At 46.8% G+C, this 16,067-nt stretch overlaps 1 protein-coding gene across 3 annotated transcripts in view; it reads right to left on the bottom strand.

Moving 5' to 3' along the window:
* LOC308430079 (uncharacterized protein) overlaps positions 1 to 12,652 on the bottom strand; it is a gene marked incomplete at its 3' end in the record, with an annotated part of 60,172 nt that extends 47,520 nt beyond the window's left edge. For all 3 annotated transcript variants that reach the window (XR_013975337.1, XM_080929182.1, XM_080929183.1), the window contains exons 1-2: positions 12,414 to 12,652; positions 10,931 to 10,988 (exon numbers count right to left, since the gene is read on the bottom strand). Coding sequence is in view for 2 of the 3 variants with exons in the window: in XM_080929182.1 (XP_080785308.1) it covers positions 10,931 to 10,988; positions 12,414 to 12,419 (64 nt within the window). The remainder of the gene's footprint in view (positions 1 to 10,930; positions 10,989 to 12,413) is intronic.
* Between the last annotated feature and the right edge of the window lie 3,415 nt (positions 12,653 to 16,067).

Below are 16,067 nucleotides of genomic sequence, written 5' to 3'. Positions count from 1 at the left end.
CACACACATACACACATACATATACCCCCACACACATATTATACATACACACACATATACATACACACATATTCACACATAACCCACACATACACATACATTACACATACATACATATACCCATACTCACATACACACAAACATGAACAGATACATGTGCACACAGAGAGAGAAGAAACATGTTACCAGACATGGAGAGCACACATCCCATTCCCAGTCGGATGATACAGAGATAAGCTGACCCAGCTGAATCCTTTCCAGATCCAGACCCTCAAATGCACAACTTTAAGCCATTATGTGCTGAGTTGATGTTACAATGCAGCAGCAAGCTCCAGTGTGCACCCCAGATTAATCAATCCCAAACTTTAAACTGGGGTGCAGTCTGGTAACCTTTGCCTCTGTTTCCTAAGGAGAAGTGAGCTGAGCACCAGCATTCACCTCTGCATCTGCCTCATGCTCCTGCTCGCTATGTTTTCTCCACAATGGTGGATTGTACTCTCAAACTGTAAGCTAAAGTAAACCGTCCTTCTCTTCTTCCTTCCCTCCTCCCCTCCCTCCTCTTCTCCTTCCTTCTCTCCCTCCTCCTCTCCCTTCTCCCTCCCTCCTTCCCTCCCCCTTCCCCTCCTTTCTTCCTACTTCTCCTCCAACCTTCCTCTTCCTCCCCTCCCTCCTCCCCTCCCTTCTTTCCTCCTACTTCCCCCTCACACCATCCTCCTCCTCCCCTCCCTCCTCCCCTTCCTTTTTTTATCCCTTCTTTCCCTCCCACTTTCCTTCTCCTTCCCTCCCTCTCTCCTTCCTTTCCTCCTTCCCTCCTACTTTCCTTTCTCCTTCCCTCTTTTCTCCCTCCCTCCTCTCCTCCCTCCTCCCCTCCCTCCTTCTCTCCCTTTTTTTCTCCTTTTCCTCCTACTTTTCTTCTCCTTCCTTCCATCGCTCCTTCCTTTCCTCCTTCCCTTCCACCCTTCCCCCCCCCCTTCAGTTGCTTTTGTTAGTATTTTGCACATCAATGAGAAATGTAACACAATCGACTTCAGCACATTGCTTGGAAGTTTCCTTAGTGCTCTGTCCAAGCGTACTGCTCAGAGGTTTATGTTCTACCTGACTGTCAGACACACTTTCCCCTAAACTCTGTCATTCTATAGCCCACTTGCCCAAATCCTAGTAGCACAGCCCTCTCTTTCTGCTTTGCCCTCATAACAACATCCCTAGTGTGCAGACCACTAACCTTTCGAGGAGGTTTAGTTTTCTGTGAGAAAATTCAGATTTCTCCCCAAGGTCACCTACTTCTTTCTGAGAACCAATATACAGGCTTTACTATTGTGTCTATCCAACAAGCCACCAGGAAGAGTCCTTTCTAACCCATCAAGCCAAACAACACCCCAGCTTCCTTACTGTCTGAAAAGCAAGAAATTTGATTGGGTTAGAGGGATCACTGTGGATAACGAGTCTTCCTGCCAGTTTTGATGTCTGAGTTCAAAACCTGGGTCACACATGGCTGAGAGAGAAATCTGACTTCCACGGGTGCTACATGCCCAAACACATGCACACACATGCACATGCACACATGAGTGTGTGCACACACATGTACAAAATGCACATGTACACATATGCCTACTTACACATACATACACACACACAGGCATGAGCACACACAAACTGAATGTGTTATCCACATGCTGAATGAATGTGTTATATATGCACATTGAATAAATGTGATAAAATAAATCAATAAAGTCAGAAACTATCATTTCACATTCCTTCCACCCGATACCACCTCCTAAGAGTTACCAGGCTCCTGTCAGCTCCAGGTCATATACTTGGCATCAACTGTATCATTGTGGGTCATGCCTTATACATCATCTCTTAGAGCCTTCTGAGAACTTTATTTAAATACAGTTTATAGGTTCTGAGAAGGTTTACCCATCGAACAACCATCTTAAGAGAGGCCACCAGTATTATCAGGCAAAGAGAGTTCCCTGCAGGGAGGAGAAAGCAACATTTTCATAGTGCACGGAGTCCCCAGAGGACCTCTCTTTTCATTGGTTAGCTAAAAGAACTCATCTCACAGGGCTCCGTAGACAGCTATCTATACTCTCTGCCATTAATGTCCCAGGACACAAAATGAGTAAAGGGGGAAAAGTGAGTGGGACAAAGCCTGGGGGCATCCAGGTGACAATTTCCAGGGTCCTTCCCAGTGCGGTCACATAGAGTGCACTTAATTTCTCCAACACTGAGTCGGAACAGTTTTTGGAGAATGTCACCTACTGCTGGGCCAGAAGCTTCGGTGCCAGTATCTGTGCTGAGAGCTGGTCAAACTGACAACCCCTGGGCTAGCACACAGTACTCAGTACAAAACAACTGGGGCTGCTGGCAAGAGACCATCTCTAGTTGACATCCCATCAGCTGAGAAGGGGTGGGGAGGGTCACTGGATCTCACCCGAGGTTCCAGCCTCTGTTCCCAGATATTGGTATCCAGTTGTACTGTCTTCAGCAGGTGGTAGAGCATATATAATCTGAGAAAGTTAACTGAAGGGGTTCTATCTCTATGTCTACAGATTAGCTGCCCTCCATGCTGGGTGAAGATTTTCCAGCGTGGCTGCTTAGAGTGCCCCACTCTCTGTTAGTAACCCCTCAGCCATACTCTGTAATCAAACCCAATAAACTCACTGGTTCCCAGGTAGACTTATACTTTGGTTTGTCTTGGGACCTTATAAAGAAGAGATTGGTGCTGTTTACATCTCCCCAAAGAAGGAATCCTTGAAGCACTTAGAAAAGGAAACCTGATCTTGGCATCAACCAGTTTGCACAAACAGAAAAGCCAGTATGAATACAAGGCTCTTCAGAAGTCAGTGAAGAGCCAGTCTTCAGAACGACCATCTCTGGCTCGCTAACTCCTTCACACCAGTGCAGTGAAATTCAGAGTTCTGAGTCCCCACTTCTCTGTATCTGATCACAAGTTCCCGTTCCAGTTCCCATGATGCCCCACTCAGTGTTCGAGCTCTACTAGAAGAGACCTTATGGGCTTGGGAACTCCATTTCATTGTAATTCAGCCATTGCAAATAAGACGCTGGCTTTACTCGCTGGTACAATTAGAAGGTGCCTTTGTGATTCGGTAGGAATGAAAGAGAGGTGCTAGTCACCCCACAAGAGAACAAACTGTGCCCCATCTCACATGACTCTTGTATGCTCACCTGAGTTTTCATATAGAAGGAGAAACCTGATCATTATCTGAGCCCACAATCTGACACTCTGAGTGTAAATACAGCGTCTAGGAATCTAGCTACGTTGGAAGATAAGAGGAAGCTGTTCGATGTTTGTCTTGGAACAGTACCAAGCACACTTCAGAAAATCACATTCATGATGACAAAACCCATTTATCACTTGAGTCACCAAAGTACCACCTGTGTCATCTGCCCACATCTGTGGCTGGGGGTTCAAAGACAGTCTCTCCCCACCTCCGGTGTGTGTGTGTGTGTGTGTGTGTGATACAGAAACAAAAGTTTCCTTTTTTTATTAAGAGAAGGGATGATGCCACACGGCATGGCACACATGTAGAGATAGAGAAGAACTTGCAGGTGTAGGTTCTTCTCTTCTATCATGTGGACCCCAAGTGTCAAACTCAGGTCATCAGGACTGGTGTCGAACGCCTTTATCCACCAAGCCATCTCACTGGCCCAAGGTCTTTATTTCAATGTTGACACCGTTCTCTCAGTTTCAGACTCACAGCTAATTATTTTAAGTAAGTAAATCAATGACCCGTATAGATCTCTTTCTGCCCGCTTTGCCCATCAGTGAGCATATGACCAAAAGTCTCACATGCAAGCAAGCACTTCTGGTTCTATACATACAGGCCCCAGGCTGGGGAGAGATTCAGCCAGGGAAGTGCTTGTCATTCAAGCATGAGGTTTTGAGTTCAGATGCCACATATATATATGTACACATACATGAAAGTATACACAGACAGACAGAGAGAGAGAGAGAGAGAGAGAGAGAGAGAGAGAGAGAGGGAGAGAGAGAGAGAGAGAGAGAGAGAGAGAGAGAGAGAGAGAGAGAGAGAGAGAATCCAGATCTAAACATTAAAAAGGAAGGCAGCCCTGGACAAGGAGGAATTTCACCAGACGACTACACCTGCAAGCATCTATAATGTATGGTGTCAGATGTCAGATACTTTGCTCTGCAAATCATACAACAGAACACAACACAGCACAATAGTGCAGTACAACAGGGCACAGTACATTATAATGGAACATGGTACAGTACAGTACTGGAAAGTCTGACACAGGCTGATACAATGTTGTAAAACACAGGCTGTTACGATGCTATAAAACACAGGATGGTACAATATGGCAAAAATACAGTACAATTGCCTTAAGTACAATGGGTTTTAAAAGGCCACTGCAGGGGTGACCATGTGGTCTCACCACTGTGTCTCTACCACCAAGCCATTCCCTGAACAGCATGTGCCTGTCAAGGAACATGATACAAAGAAATGGTGTTCATTTTATGAAATTAGTAACTTACTTTGTAATATATTGATCCCAAGACTGTTTTGGTCTTTCATTTTCCCACTAAAAATAAATCTTCTCCCTTAAACTCTGTTATTTTTATTATGCTGAAGCTCGTACCACGGTGATGTTCATATATGTTATCCTACATTGTAGGACAACCCCAGACCGGGTGTATGTCGTTTTGTTAGTCCTTTCTCCTGTCCCTCTGTTTCATCACCAGGTGCATAATATACCACACATATGAGCACGCATGTATCTAGATTGGAGGGATGTTTACAGGATTCATCACAGAATAATGATGGGGCATGAACAGACGTGCTTTTAAAGGAAGAAGCTGGAAGAAAGAAGGACCCCAGCACAGTGGATTCTGAGGCCTCCACTCAACACCCACTCCTCAGCAGTGATACAAGAGCCCCCTACCACTTTTGCTGCCTACTGCTGTCTAACCAAATCCCCGAGATCGGTCCTCTTGAAATAACTCCCTTTCATCTGCATCGCTTCTACTGCTTCCTGTGGGGGCAGAGAGTTGAACAGGAAGCGCCAGGTGGCTTATCTCTACCCCATGGTGTCTGAAGTCTCCACTGGAAAATATCCAACATGGAAGTTGAGATCACCTGATGACCATTCTCTGATAGGGTTGCTGACCCATGCTGGTTCTTGCTGGCTTTCGGCTCAAACACACATGTGTAGTTTCTTCTTGGGACCTGGGCTTCCTACAAACAAGGTGTATAACGCCCAGGATGAGAGTCCAAGAAAGCTAGGCAGAAGTCACACTGCCTTTAGGTTTAGTCTTCCACACATCTCAATGCCATCTTCCCCATATTCTGTTGACCACGGCAGTGACAGGTTTCAAAGGTACAAGGCTTGGGAAAGCCACAAGTGCTGTGTGGCGTGCTTCCCAGTGGAGCGGCTCCATGCTGGACCAAAAGTGTGTGCAGTGAAGTATACCTCTGCAGAAACACTTTCTCTCCAAAATCCAACCTTTCCCAGTCCCATAGCATTTGGGTGGAGCGATGGTCAGAAAATGAAAAAGAAAATCGAACTCTGTTTGAACTAGGATAGAGCATTGTTTGTGTTTAGACTCTTAGCAGTTCAATCAGTGAATATTCATAAGCTGTTGAAATAAAGACTCTCCAAATCGATGCACAATGTGTAACTTTTATGTGCATACGCGAGTGTGTGTGTGTGTGTGTGTGTGTGTGTGTGTGTGTGATGTCATTGGATCCTATCACACAGTAGTTACAGGCAGCTGTGTAACATTTGATGTAGATGCTGGGAACCAAACTTAGTTTTCTGAAAGAGCAGCAAGTTCTCTTAGCTGCTGAGCCACCTCTCCAGCCCCCCATCATCCATGGGTCATGAAGGAAAGTCTCAGCAATGCCTTAAAGAGTTACCCATGATGTCCCATGTCAAAAGGGGACTCTGCTGACCATGCTGTCCTTTGGCACCTGAGTCTTCCCCTTGTGCACTTGGGAAGAAGGTGGGTTTTGCTTCCATAGGAAGGAGAGTAAAATGTCAACAAACCCAAAGAACTCTGTCTCTGGACTGAGGATGGAGGAGAAGGAAAACGAGAGGAAACACATTCGGCTTCTCAGCCCCCTGAATGAAATGTGATCAGCTTCCCACACACCAGACAGGCTGCAGAAACCAACTGCCTCCCATCCCATGACTCTTCCCCTGTAAAGTGGGTCTGATACCTTTGCCTGAGCCCCTTCAGAAGCCAAATAGGGCAGGAGGGGTTTCGCCAAATGTTTGATTTTCTGTCTATAGACCTAGAACCTGATTGCTCCCCTCTACCCAGGGAGGCAGGGAGATTGGAGCCGAGTTACCTGAAAGAACAGTCAGGAGAGCCCAGAAACCTTTAAAGCCTGCTCTCTCCTTCCTCACAAGGGTCTCGTTGGTCCAGTTCTTTTAATTCATGTTTTTGAAAGGACAAAGAAATGAATGAGATGATCCCAAAGTTCTAGAAGGCTCCCAACAAACTGAGAAAGAGTTGGGAGGGGGGATGGGTAGAAATATGACTTTGATTTAGGGGTGGGGGGTGGCATTTATGGACTACTGCAAGAGTCACACCATCTGTCAAAGGCTGAATCACCAATGACCACATTTTTTTTCTAGTTACCTTCCCTGAGTGACAGAACACAGGCCTGGAAGAGTCCCAGCCTGCCCAAACCTGGGCCCCCCAGCACGTCTGGACACATGCCTGCAAGGCTCAGAAGGAGCCTGTGTTTTCCACCGGGGAGTTCACCATGACACTGAGAACAAGCACATTTTCGGATGCTAAACAAAGCTCTGTCTTACAACCAGCGAGGTTCCCATCTGTGGCAGTGGGGAGCGCCATCAGCTCCTGAGCAGTTTGTGTTTCAACAGCGTGGCTGGAAAATGGGTCACGTAATCGAATCTTTAGAGGCTGAGAACAAGATGTGACATTTCACCTGCAGGGCACAGGCAAAGCCGACACGTCTAATTCTCATTCCGATCTCACTGTTCCCGGCCCTGCTGTTTGAACGTGTCTTAAGAAAACACAGCATCAAAATAGCCAGAAAGTCCCCGGGGGACCAGAGAGAAACAATAACATGTCATTTAGAAGCAGCTTCCTAGCCGGTTTGCTTTTTTTTTTTTTCATTATTATTTTTTTGGTGAGACATCGCTGACTTTATTTCCCATCGTCTGCCTCCCGCGCTTAGGTGGTGAGTTTCCCAGGCTTCCTCTCTGAGGTCCCGTGAAAGGCTCCCTCCCACTCACAAGGCCTGTGTGTGGTGTGGAGAGATCTCAGGGGAGGTGCCTCCCATCCTGCCATCTTGTAAAAAAAAAAAAAAAAAAAAAAAAAAAAAAAAAAAAATGCCTGCCACTGTGGGCCATGGGGAGTCTTGTGCCTTTTCCACTTTCTAGAAAACAGTGCTTATAAGGTGACACTAATATATCCCGCCCAGATGTGAATACAAATGTCTCTTCTAGTGATGCTAAGTTCAGTCTCCATTTACTATTAACACATTGCTAGCAGTATTTTCTGAGACAAACGTTCTCGGTATTGTATTTAGATTCTGGACTTCCAGAGGAGGGGGTCCATCTACATTTCTAGTTTAGAGTCATTTTCTTTCTTCAAGTAATGGTTTTTGAAGAATTTCCAATTTTATTTTCTTCCCCTAATGCTATGCAGGAAGAGTAGATTTCACATGGAAAAATTAGAAAGAACGGGAAAGGGGAAAAAAAGAATATCTAGACCTCAGAAGTTCATTATACTTAGTGTGTATCCACATGTGCTGTGCATGTGTGTGCACGTAGGCGAACTTGCCGCAGGATGCCTGCTGGGGGTCAAAGGACAGCCGGCTCCCAGGGGTCAGTTCTCTCCCTCCTCATCTGGGTCTCATTTGCTCTTTTAACTCACAGGGCTTCTGTGAAATGACACTCACCCCCCACCCCCAACCAGCTTCAGAAGGCTCACAGAAATGTGACCTTTGATTTGGGAGTCGGGAGGTGGCATTTGTCCAGCGCTGCACAGTGTCAAAGGCATCAGTGGCAAAACGGGTGGCTGCTAAGATGCAGCCCCACCCAGGAGCAACTCAGAAAACAAAGTGGGCTCATCTTCCCGGTGTGGGCCGAGAGCCCGTGACGTGATGCTATCTGTCCTTAATGACTTCCAGTGTGTCGTCTCAGCTATTTGCTGGCTGGAGTCAACCACGTCTCTTAGACCTAACATATCCTAATTAAATACATCCAGTGGATGACCTCAGGAGGAAGCCGAGTTGCATAAGGAAACTGCTCCTTCTCACCCACCCCCTCTCTTGCACAACAGGCTTTAGAACAGAGCTCACAGGGGAAAAAATCGGGCAGCTCTCATTTGGGACCCAGGAACCCCAGTTCTGACCATGGTAGGGCACAAGGGCACAATGGCCAGAGCTTTCAAATCGAGAGATGCAGGGGCATGACTTTTTAAACAAACTGCCCTCAGGAGTATTTTTCACATGAATCACTGTGACTATGAGGGAATCTTGGTCTCTTAATTTATTAAATAAAAACATAGTGTGACATTTTCAGCACACTCTCATCCTATATAAATATATCAGAAGGGCCAGTGGGATGGCTCAGCGGATCAAGGTGATTGCTGCCAAGCTCCATAACCTGAGTTCAATCCCAGGTTCCACATGGAAGGAAAGAACAAACTATTGCAAGTTGTTCTCTGACCCCACACAAGAACACACATACACACACACACACACACAAAGAGAGAGAAATAATAATAAAAAACATATATGACATAAACTTATTATAACTGTTGTAGATGAAAGACTGTATTTTTGTTATTGTTGTTTTACAAGACAGAGTTCTTTTGTGTAGCCTTGACTGGAATGCACTCATAGACCAGGCTGGCCTCGAACTCCTAGAGATCAGCCTGCCTCTGCCTCCTGAGTGTTAGGATCAAAGGCCTGGCTGAACTCTGCACTATTGACATGTCAATTATTGGAGCACAGGATCCAGGTATGCCATGGTCAGAAGTCAGCTCAGAAAGTCAAAATACATCAGGTAACTTGGTCAAGAAAAAGGCTTAGTATTTACAATTACGTGTTTTAAAAAGTCACTGTAGAAACAGGCTTTAGGCTGTGATTCTTGGAATGGCTTTCAGAAAAATAAGGATTAGAGGCTCTGAGGTCACTCCGGGAGCCATGCCACGCTGGGTCTACTAATACCCCAGCCTACGGAGCAGCGGCTCTACTTGACGTTCAGAACTCAGAGGAGGGCCCTGGGAACATTGCTGCAGAAAACAGGATCCTGCTAACCTATTGATGTAGGAAAAGCCTCAGGAAGAGGCCAGGGCTCCCCAATGCCTGTTAGCAAAGTCATTCTACAAAAGGCCAGAGGGTACAGAATTTTCTTTCCAGCTTCCACAGTCTCTGTAACAACTGTTAAATGCCATTGTTCTAGAACCTCTACAATGTGGCTATTTCCTTCAAATCGAAATATTCTGAGTTAGAGCTGAGGGAAGCCCATTGAGACTAAGAACATAAAACGCACAAGTCAGGTGGCGGTGGCGCACTCCTTTGATCCCAGCCACTCGGGAGGTAGAGGCAGGTGGATCTCTGTGAGTTCAAGGCCACCCTGGTCTACAGAGTGAGTTCCAGGACACCGTGAACACAGAGAGACGGTCTTGAAAAACAAACAACACAGACACTTAGAAGGTTCACACAGCCTTTGCCAAGGTTATGTGAACGTAACAGTAGCTGCTGTCCAACTGGCCAAGTTACCTGAGAGTCAGACGGAGCTCCACAGTACCACCCACGATGGGGTGGAATTTCTCAATGATACAGGTGTCTTCAAGTCACCCACGTTCCTGAAGGTAACCCCTCAACCCTGCTTTGGGTAACTCCAGTCAGCTCCTGACTGACTAAGCTACACTCGGACATATCATTGCTCTGTCTTATCTGAGGTAAAGTTCTTTCACCCAGGAGACCACACGGCAGCCGCAAGACAACCAGTGACAACTCACACTTCATGAAAACCCCAGGACAACAGTGCTTTGGAGCAGGTTTCTTCACTGGCCCTGACGGCTCAGACTCAAAGTCAGTTTGGAGTCACTGATCACACGGTCACATTTCTGAGCCTAAGCTGAGCTGTTTATTTGACCTTCTGAAAACTTAAAATGATAGGAACCACACCCTTCTCCCCCCCCCCCCCACACACACACAGTTTCAACTGGCATAATAATTTGACCTCACAACAAAGTTCTCTCTGGTCTAATCCTTACAAAAAGGTAACCTGAGGTAAACCAGTGTTAAACCAGCAGCCTGATTCTATCGTCCACCTCACAAGGAAAAGATAAACAATTCCCCTTGTGTTCTGTCTCTGCTTCCTTCAGCCCCTTTCCAGTTATAAAACCAACCTCCTCAGCTCTGCCTATTGGCAAACCCAGCTTATTTTATGGCATGAAGTGTAGCCAAACTCTGCAATGGAAAAGTAAGTTAATTAAGGTCTGTAAATAAGTCATTGTAATCCTGTCCTCTTGTAGAAGTAAATAAGGGCTCCGGACAGTAGACACACACACCCAGACCTCATCCCTCACACTCTGCCGGTTCTTGAACACAAGAGCATTCAACCCACCTCTGAAATCAGAGCTGTAGAGAGTCTAGAAAACAGTTTGGGGGTTTTCCCGTCGAGTGCTATAGACTTTAGAAAAGGTTCTTGTTCTTGTCTGTGCAATGCCTGCTTCCGCTGTTTTGTGTTAACGTGAGCACAGAAAACATATCAGGCAAAAACGAAAGGTGCATGGCAGGGGACAGAGGTTTGCTCCAGCTCAAAGGCGACTCTTGGAGGATAGTTGTGGTTACAAAGAATATTGGTGGGCTGCCTCTCCATATGGAGAGGAGAGGAATCCACCACACCTGCATCTTACAGGCCTTTGGAGGTGGCATTCACAGCCACAGCTTACCTTGGGTGTTTTCCATGCTATTGGGATGGCAACTCCGGGAGTTTGCATGTGGCCAGTTCTGTAAGAATTCATCAACATAAGCAATTCAGCTCAACTGTATATTCAGGAGCAATTTAGGAGGTGATGTGATTACCCCTGGTGGTGTTAGAGAGCTGATCAGGACAGTGGCCCAAGCTCCTGTTCTTCTCTGAGTAGTTGTTGATGAATTGGTTGAAGTGCTCTGAGGATATCGAGTCAAAATACTGAAGACATGGGGGTTCCCTAGCCTCCTGCCTCCTAAGGACCACCTGCAACTCCTCGACATGGTTAATGGAACTTCCTGGCATAGCTTCAACAGCATCACCAATCACACATGTCCTAGGATAATGTGATCCTGATACTTCTGCCCTCAAGGAGGTTGACCGCTCCCTCCTCTTGAACCTGATTTTGCAGAGAGTGGACCATCTGGGACTAGTCACAAGGGATGCAGCACTGACCTATTGGCTCCCTGCAAGAGATCTTAGGGAAAGACCCCTAGCCTGCTGCCAACAGAGATGCCTGGGTAGCCACAGATCCTGCATCCCTGCATCCTACATGTTCCTACTGTTCCCATGAAAGACCCTGTCAGCACCACACTGTGCTTCAGGACTTCCTAACACCATGGAAGAAAATGCTGCAGGGATGGGGTTGGAGGAGGGCTGTGGACTTAAGGTACCAAGATCCATTGTTTGTAAAACATCAAAGGGTGATTAGAACTGTCCCCTGTCACCTGGCTTTACCTTTGTCACCTCTTCCTCAGAGTGTATGGTGTCTGAATTCCTTTGCTCATGGTCATGAACCCCACACAGTTCTTATTGAGTCTGTTCTTTGAAAGACCAGTCCCCTTCAAGGTATTTTTCTTATGTAGTAAAAAGCCCCAAGAATGGTTAGTTATAGACTTAAATAAAAGACATGATCGTCCTACCCCATGTGTGTGTCTGTCTATCTCTTTGTCTCTTTCTTCTCTGTCTCTGTGTGTATCTGCCTCTGTTTTTCTCTCTCTTTTGTCTGTCTCTGTGTCTCCCTTTCCTCTCTCTTTTTCTCTGCCCCTATGTGTCTCTGTGTCTGTCTGTTTTTGTCTCTGTCTCTGTTTGTCCCTGTGTCTCTGTCTCTCTGACTGTCTCTGTCTCTCTGTCTGTCTCTATCTCCATGTCTCTGTCTTTGTCTCTGTCTGTCTGTTTCTCTCTCTGTCTCTCTCTGTCTGTTTCCCTCTCTGTGTCTGTCTGTTTCTCTCTGTGTGTCTGTCTGTTTCTCTCTCTGTGTGTGTCTGTTTCTCTCTCTGTCTGTCTCTCTGTCTGTCTCTCTGTCTGTCTGTTTCTCTCTGTGTGTGTCTGTTTCTCTCTGTCTCTCTCTCTGTCTCTCTCTCCTCTCTCCTCTCTCTCTCTCTCTCTCTCTCTCTCTCTCTCTCTCTCTCTCTCTCTCTCTCTCTCTCTCAGCTGTGTGAGTGGTTGTCCAGAGCACTTACCTCCATGTGGAAATACGGAACATCACAAATGGTGCAGAGAACGAGCTACCCTCCTCACTTCTCACTAGAAGAACTAACCTGATGCTGCCAAAGAAGAGAGAGAGCAGGGCTGACAGATTCACACCAGCCGTCCTGTCTTTTTTCCAGATCCACGAGCTGCCAGTTCACACCTGGACTCTCCCAGTCCTTTAGGTCACCCGAATGCTTAAAACAAGTTTTGCAGCCTATGGCCCTGGCCCCAGCACCTGCAAGCTCCACTAACTACCCCCACCCTACCCCCACTCCCCACCACAGACTCCTGGGGAACCTGGCTTGGTCCAGAACTGGCCCTTGCATGCACACAGCCAGTGGAGATCTGATTACCATCAGCACCTAGAGTCCTGTACTCAGCACTTCCACATGACCCCTTCTATGTTGGTGACCTTTGCATGGCTGTGACCAAAATACATGACATAAACAACTTAGGCAAACCCTGAGGAAGACTTGTTTGGGCTATGATTTCAAAGAGGTCAAGTATGGCAAAGAAGCTGAGCAGCACCATGGTAAGGGTGAGGAAGCAGAGGCAGGGGGCCTGCTTCTCCTCTGTGGCCTTGGCCCTTTCTCCCTTTGTTCTTTCACGCAGCCCAGGCTGAGGCATGGAGCTGCCCACATGCAGGGGTGTGTCTCAAGGCCCCAAGGGATTCTGAATCCAATCAAGATTGCAATGAAGATTAGCTATCATACTTCCTCTTGGGGTGCGTCTTATTACCCAAGTCACAGAAGGACAACAGAGTCATCTAAAACGTCCAAGAACCAAGGCTGGTGGCATGACTAGCGTGTGTGTGTGTGTGTGTGTGTGTGTGTGTGTGTGTGTAAGGACTTACCACCAGGCCTAACAACTTGAGTCCAATCTCTGGGGACCTACGAGATTGGAAGAAAGAGCCTAAAAGTCATCCTCTGATCTTCACATTTATCCCACATGCTCCCACCACAAACAGACAGACAGACAGACAGACAGACAGACAGACAGACAGACACACACACACACACACACACACACACACAAAGAAACTAACCAATACAAATTCGCCCACTTCCCTTTCCTGACTCTTGTGGCTCGATTCTCGGTCTGAATCCTAATCACAGGCAGCCCAGGCCATGGTGGTGGTCTCTTCCCCTTCGCAGAAACATCTGGAGCCAGCAACTCAGGGAGTGCTTGGGTATCCTTGTTGTTGTCACCAGTGACTACAAACCAGCTTCCAGACACTCAGAACACATCATCAGGTGCCCTTTCCCTGCAGGAGCCATCCATCCATTTTCTGGCGGAAACAGGTCTAAGTGGACTCTGTCAGGTGCCAGGGAGAGAGTGCTGAGATCAGTAACTCAGCCAGAGCTACACTTCCTGGAGTCGAGAAACTCATGAGCCCATATTACAGTGTTCCTTCAGGTGCAGCAGGATTATCTACCGCCATCTTGGAGTAGAGATGTTCTTGGGCCAGGTGGTCACATCAAGGAAGTAATGAGAAGACCAATATAGAGGTAGCAAGATCCTCAACAACGGTAATAGAGTTGCTGATACTCCATGGGAAGAGGATAGGGTAGGGTCACAGGACATCAAAGGCAGGGAGTGGGGTGGGTAAGTGTTCCTTCCTACACCAGCCCCCAACCCCACTCCAAGAGATCGGGGGAAATCCTAGAATATATATTTTTTAAAAGTAGATTAACTAGACATGGGCCTTAATGGCACAGCATCTATGAGCCATCGTTCATATAAGACTTTACAGTAATGCAGCTGTTATGTCCCCTCCCCCAGTCCCATAATCTCTCCTGTTGGTGCCGTGTAAGGAAGCCAAATAAACTCATTGGCTCACCAACTTAGCCTTGAGTCGAATCTGTCTCTGGCCTGTCCTATATGAGGTGAATATATATATTTGCTTATGCCTCCCCAGGGCAAAGTCACAGAGCATCATGCTGACCCCTCCTGGATCTTTCTCCACAGGGTCTGTCAATCATCCCTCCACCCTGTTACATCCTCATGGAGGGCTTGTGGCCACTTGAGGCCTGGATGCCTTAGTTACATTTGCCAGATGTTTTGCAGTCCCTGCTGCTGTTAGTGGTGTTTTATTTTCTGGAAAGTTGAGGTTCTACTATTCTGTGTTCAGATCCCATCCAGACAGGATTCACGTGCCCGAGGCGTGAGCATAGTTTGTGAATCACTAAATTTCAAGAGGCAGGGAGAGAGGGGATGCACCTTATATCTTCTAGAACTGACAGTCTAATTATTCTTTGTATGATCCCTTAGCAGCTTGTCCTAACAGACTCCAAACTCATCCTCTCACCCACAAGTATGCATTCATTAGCAGTGTGAATGGTACTACAAGCGAAGACAAAGCCAGATGCCTTTCTCAGGAAACAAGAACTCAGACTCAACTATGAAATGATACTCGGGGCCATGATAAGCAGTTGGCAGAGCACTTGTCCAGGGTTCATAAAGCCACGGGTTCGAGACTCAGCACTACATTTACTGAGTGTGACATCTCTATCCTCGGCACTCAGGCTGTGGAGGCAGGAGGATCGGAGCACACAAGGCTACAGAGTGAGCTCAAGGCGAGTCTGTGATATATGAGACCCTGTCCCTTTATAACTCCCAAACCGATACTTACTTTGGGAGTTTGCACAATTAAAGTAGAAGACAAAGAAAGCATTGCCAGTTCACATCCCAATGTCCTTTCCTTGTTCGTTGGGAACCTCACACTTGCTCCTGGGGCACTGAGAACACAGACCAGGGATAATGGTGAACCTGGATCTTCTCCTCCCCGTGGCACCGGAGCAACCCTCCTTTTAATACTATTTTCCCCTTTGCCAAAACTCAACTACTATTAATTCCAACACTGCAGAAAGCAAACACATCTATTGGGGCTGTGTTTGTAGCTTCCTGGAAGAGCCTTTGCCTAACACCTGTGTTTAATCAATTAAAAATGGGCCATCGGACTCTTTCACACATATCCCGTGTGTATCAATCCCCTGGTTATCAGTAGGGATCTTTACTGTCCCTGCCTTAGAATCAGAGGCACGTGCCCAGACTGGACTCGACCCCTCCAGGTTCTTACCTCCCAAAGAACTCCTTTATTCAAATGACAGAGCTGGATGTAGCACATGACTTACGCAGGAGACAACACCTCGAAGCCTCATCCCACAGAGGGAAGAGTCCATGTTCAGCTTCCTATGGAGCCTCTGGAAGCCACTATGTACCTGTTTCTTAAATATTCAGGTCCCCAGTCCCATGCTGAGCCTTTTATCTCCCCACATCTGCAGATGACAGGCTTCCTGAAACTGCTCATGGACCTGATTCTGAATACCCCACTGCCCCTTCAAGGTTAACTTGCTTCTGCTAAAACACCTCAGTGGGTCTCTCTGCCAAGGACCACACTATACCAGCCTCTGACAACTTGGAAAAACTAACATCTACCTGTCTGCTGCATATTAACCACCATGACCACCTTAACCAATATGGCCTCCCAAATGTTCCATAAAACATGGAAGAATCTACCCAATGTAGACAGGTTGGTCTTTGTACTGTGACTACTACTTCAAGTTCATTTCCAGCCTGTAGTCAATGCTAGGCTTCTGCTGGCCTTACAAAAGACACATGCCTGTAGTCTGCAGGTCTGGCCC

Source organism: Micromys minutus (assembly GCF_963924665.1).
Source record: "Micromys minutus genome assembly, chromosome: 1".
Taxonomy (NCBI): domain Eukaryota; kingdom Metazoa; phylum Chordata; class Mammalia; order Rodentia; family Muridae; genus Micromys; species Micromys minutus.
This window is presented reverse-complemented; position numbering and strand designations above follow the sequence as displayed.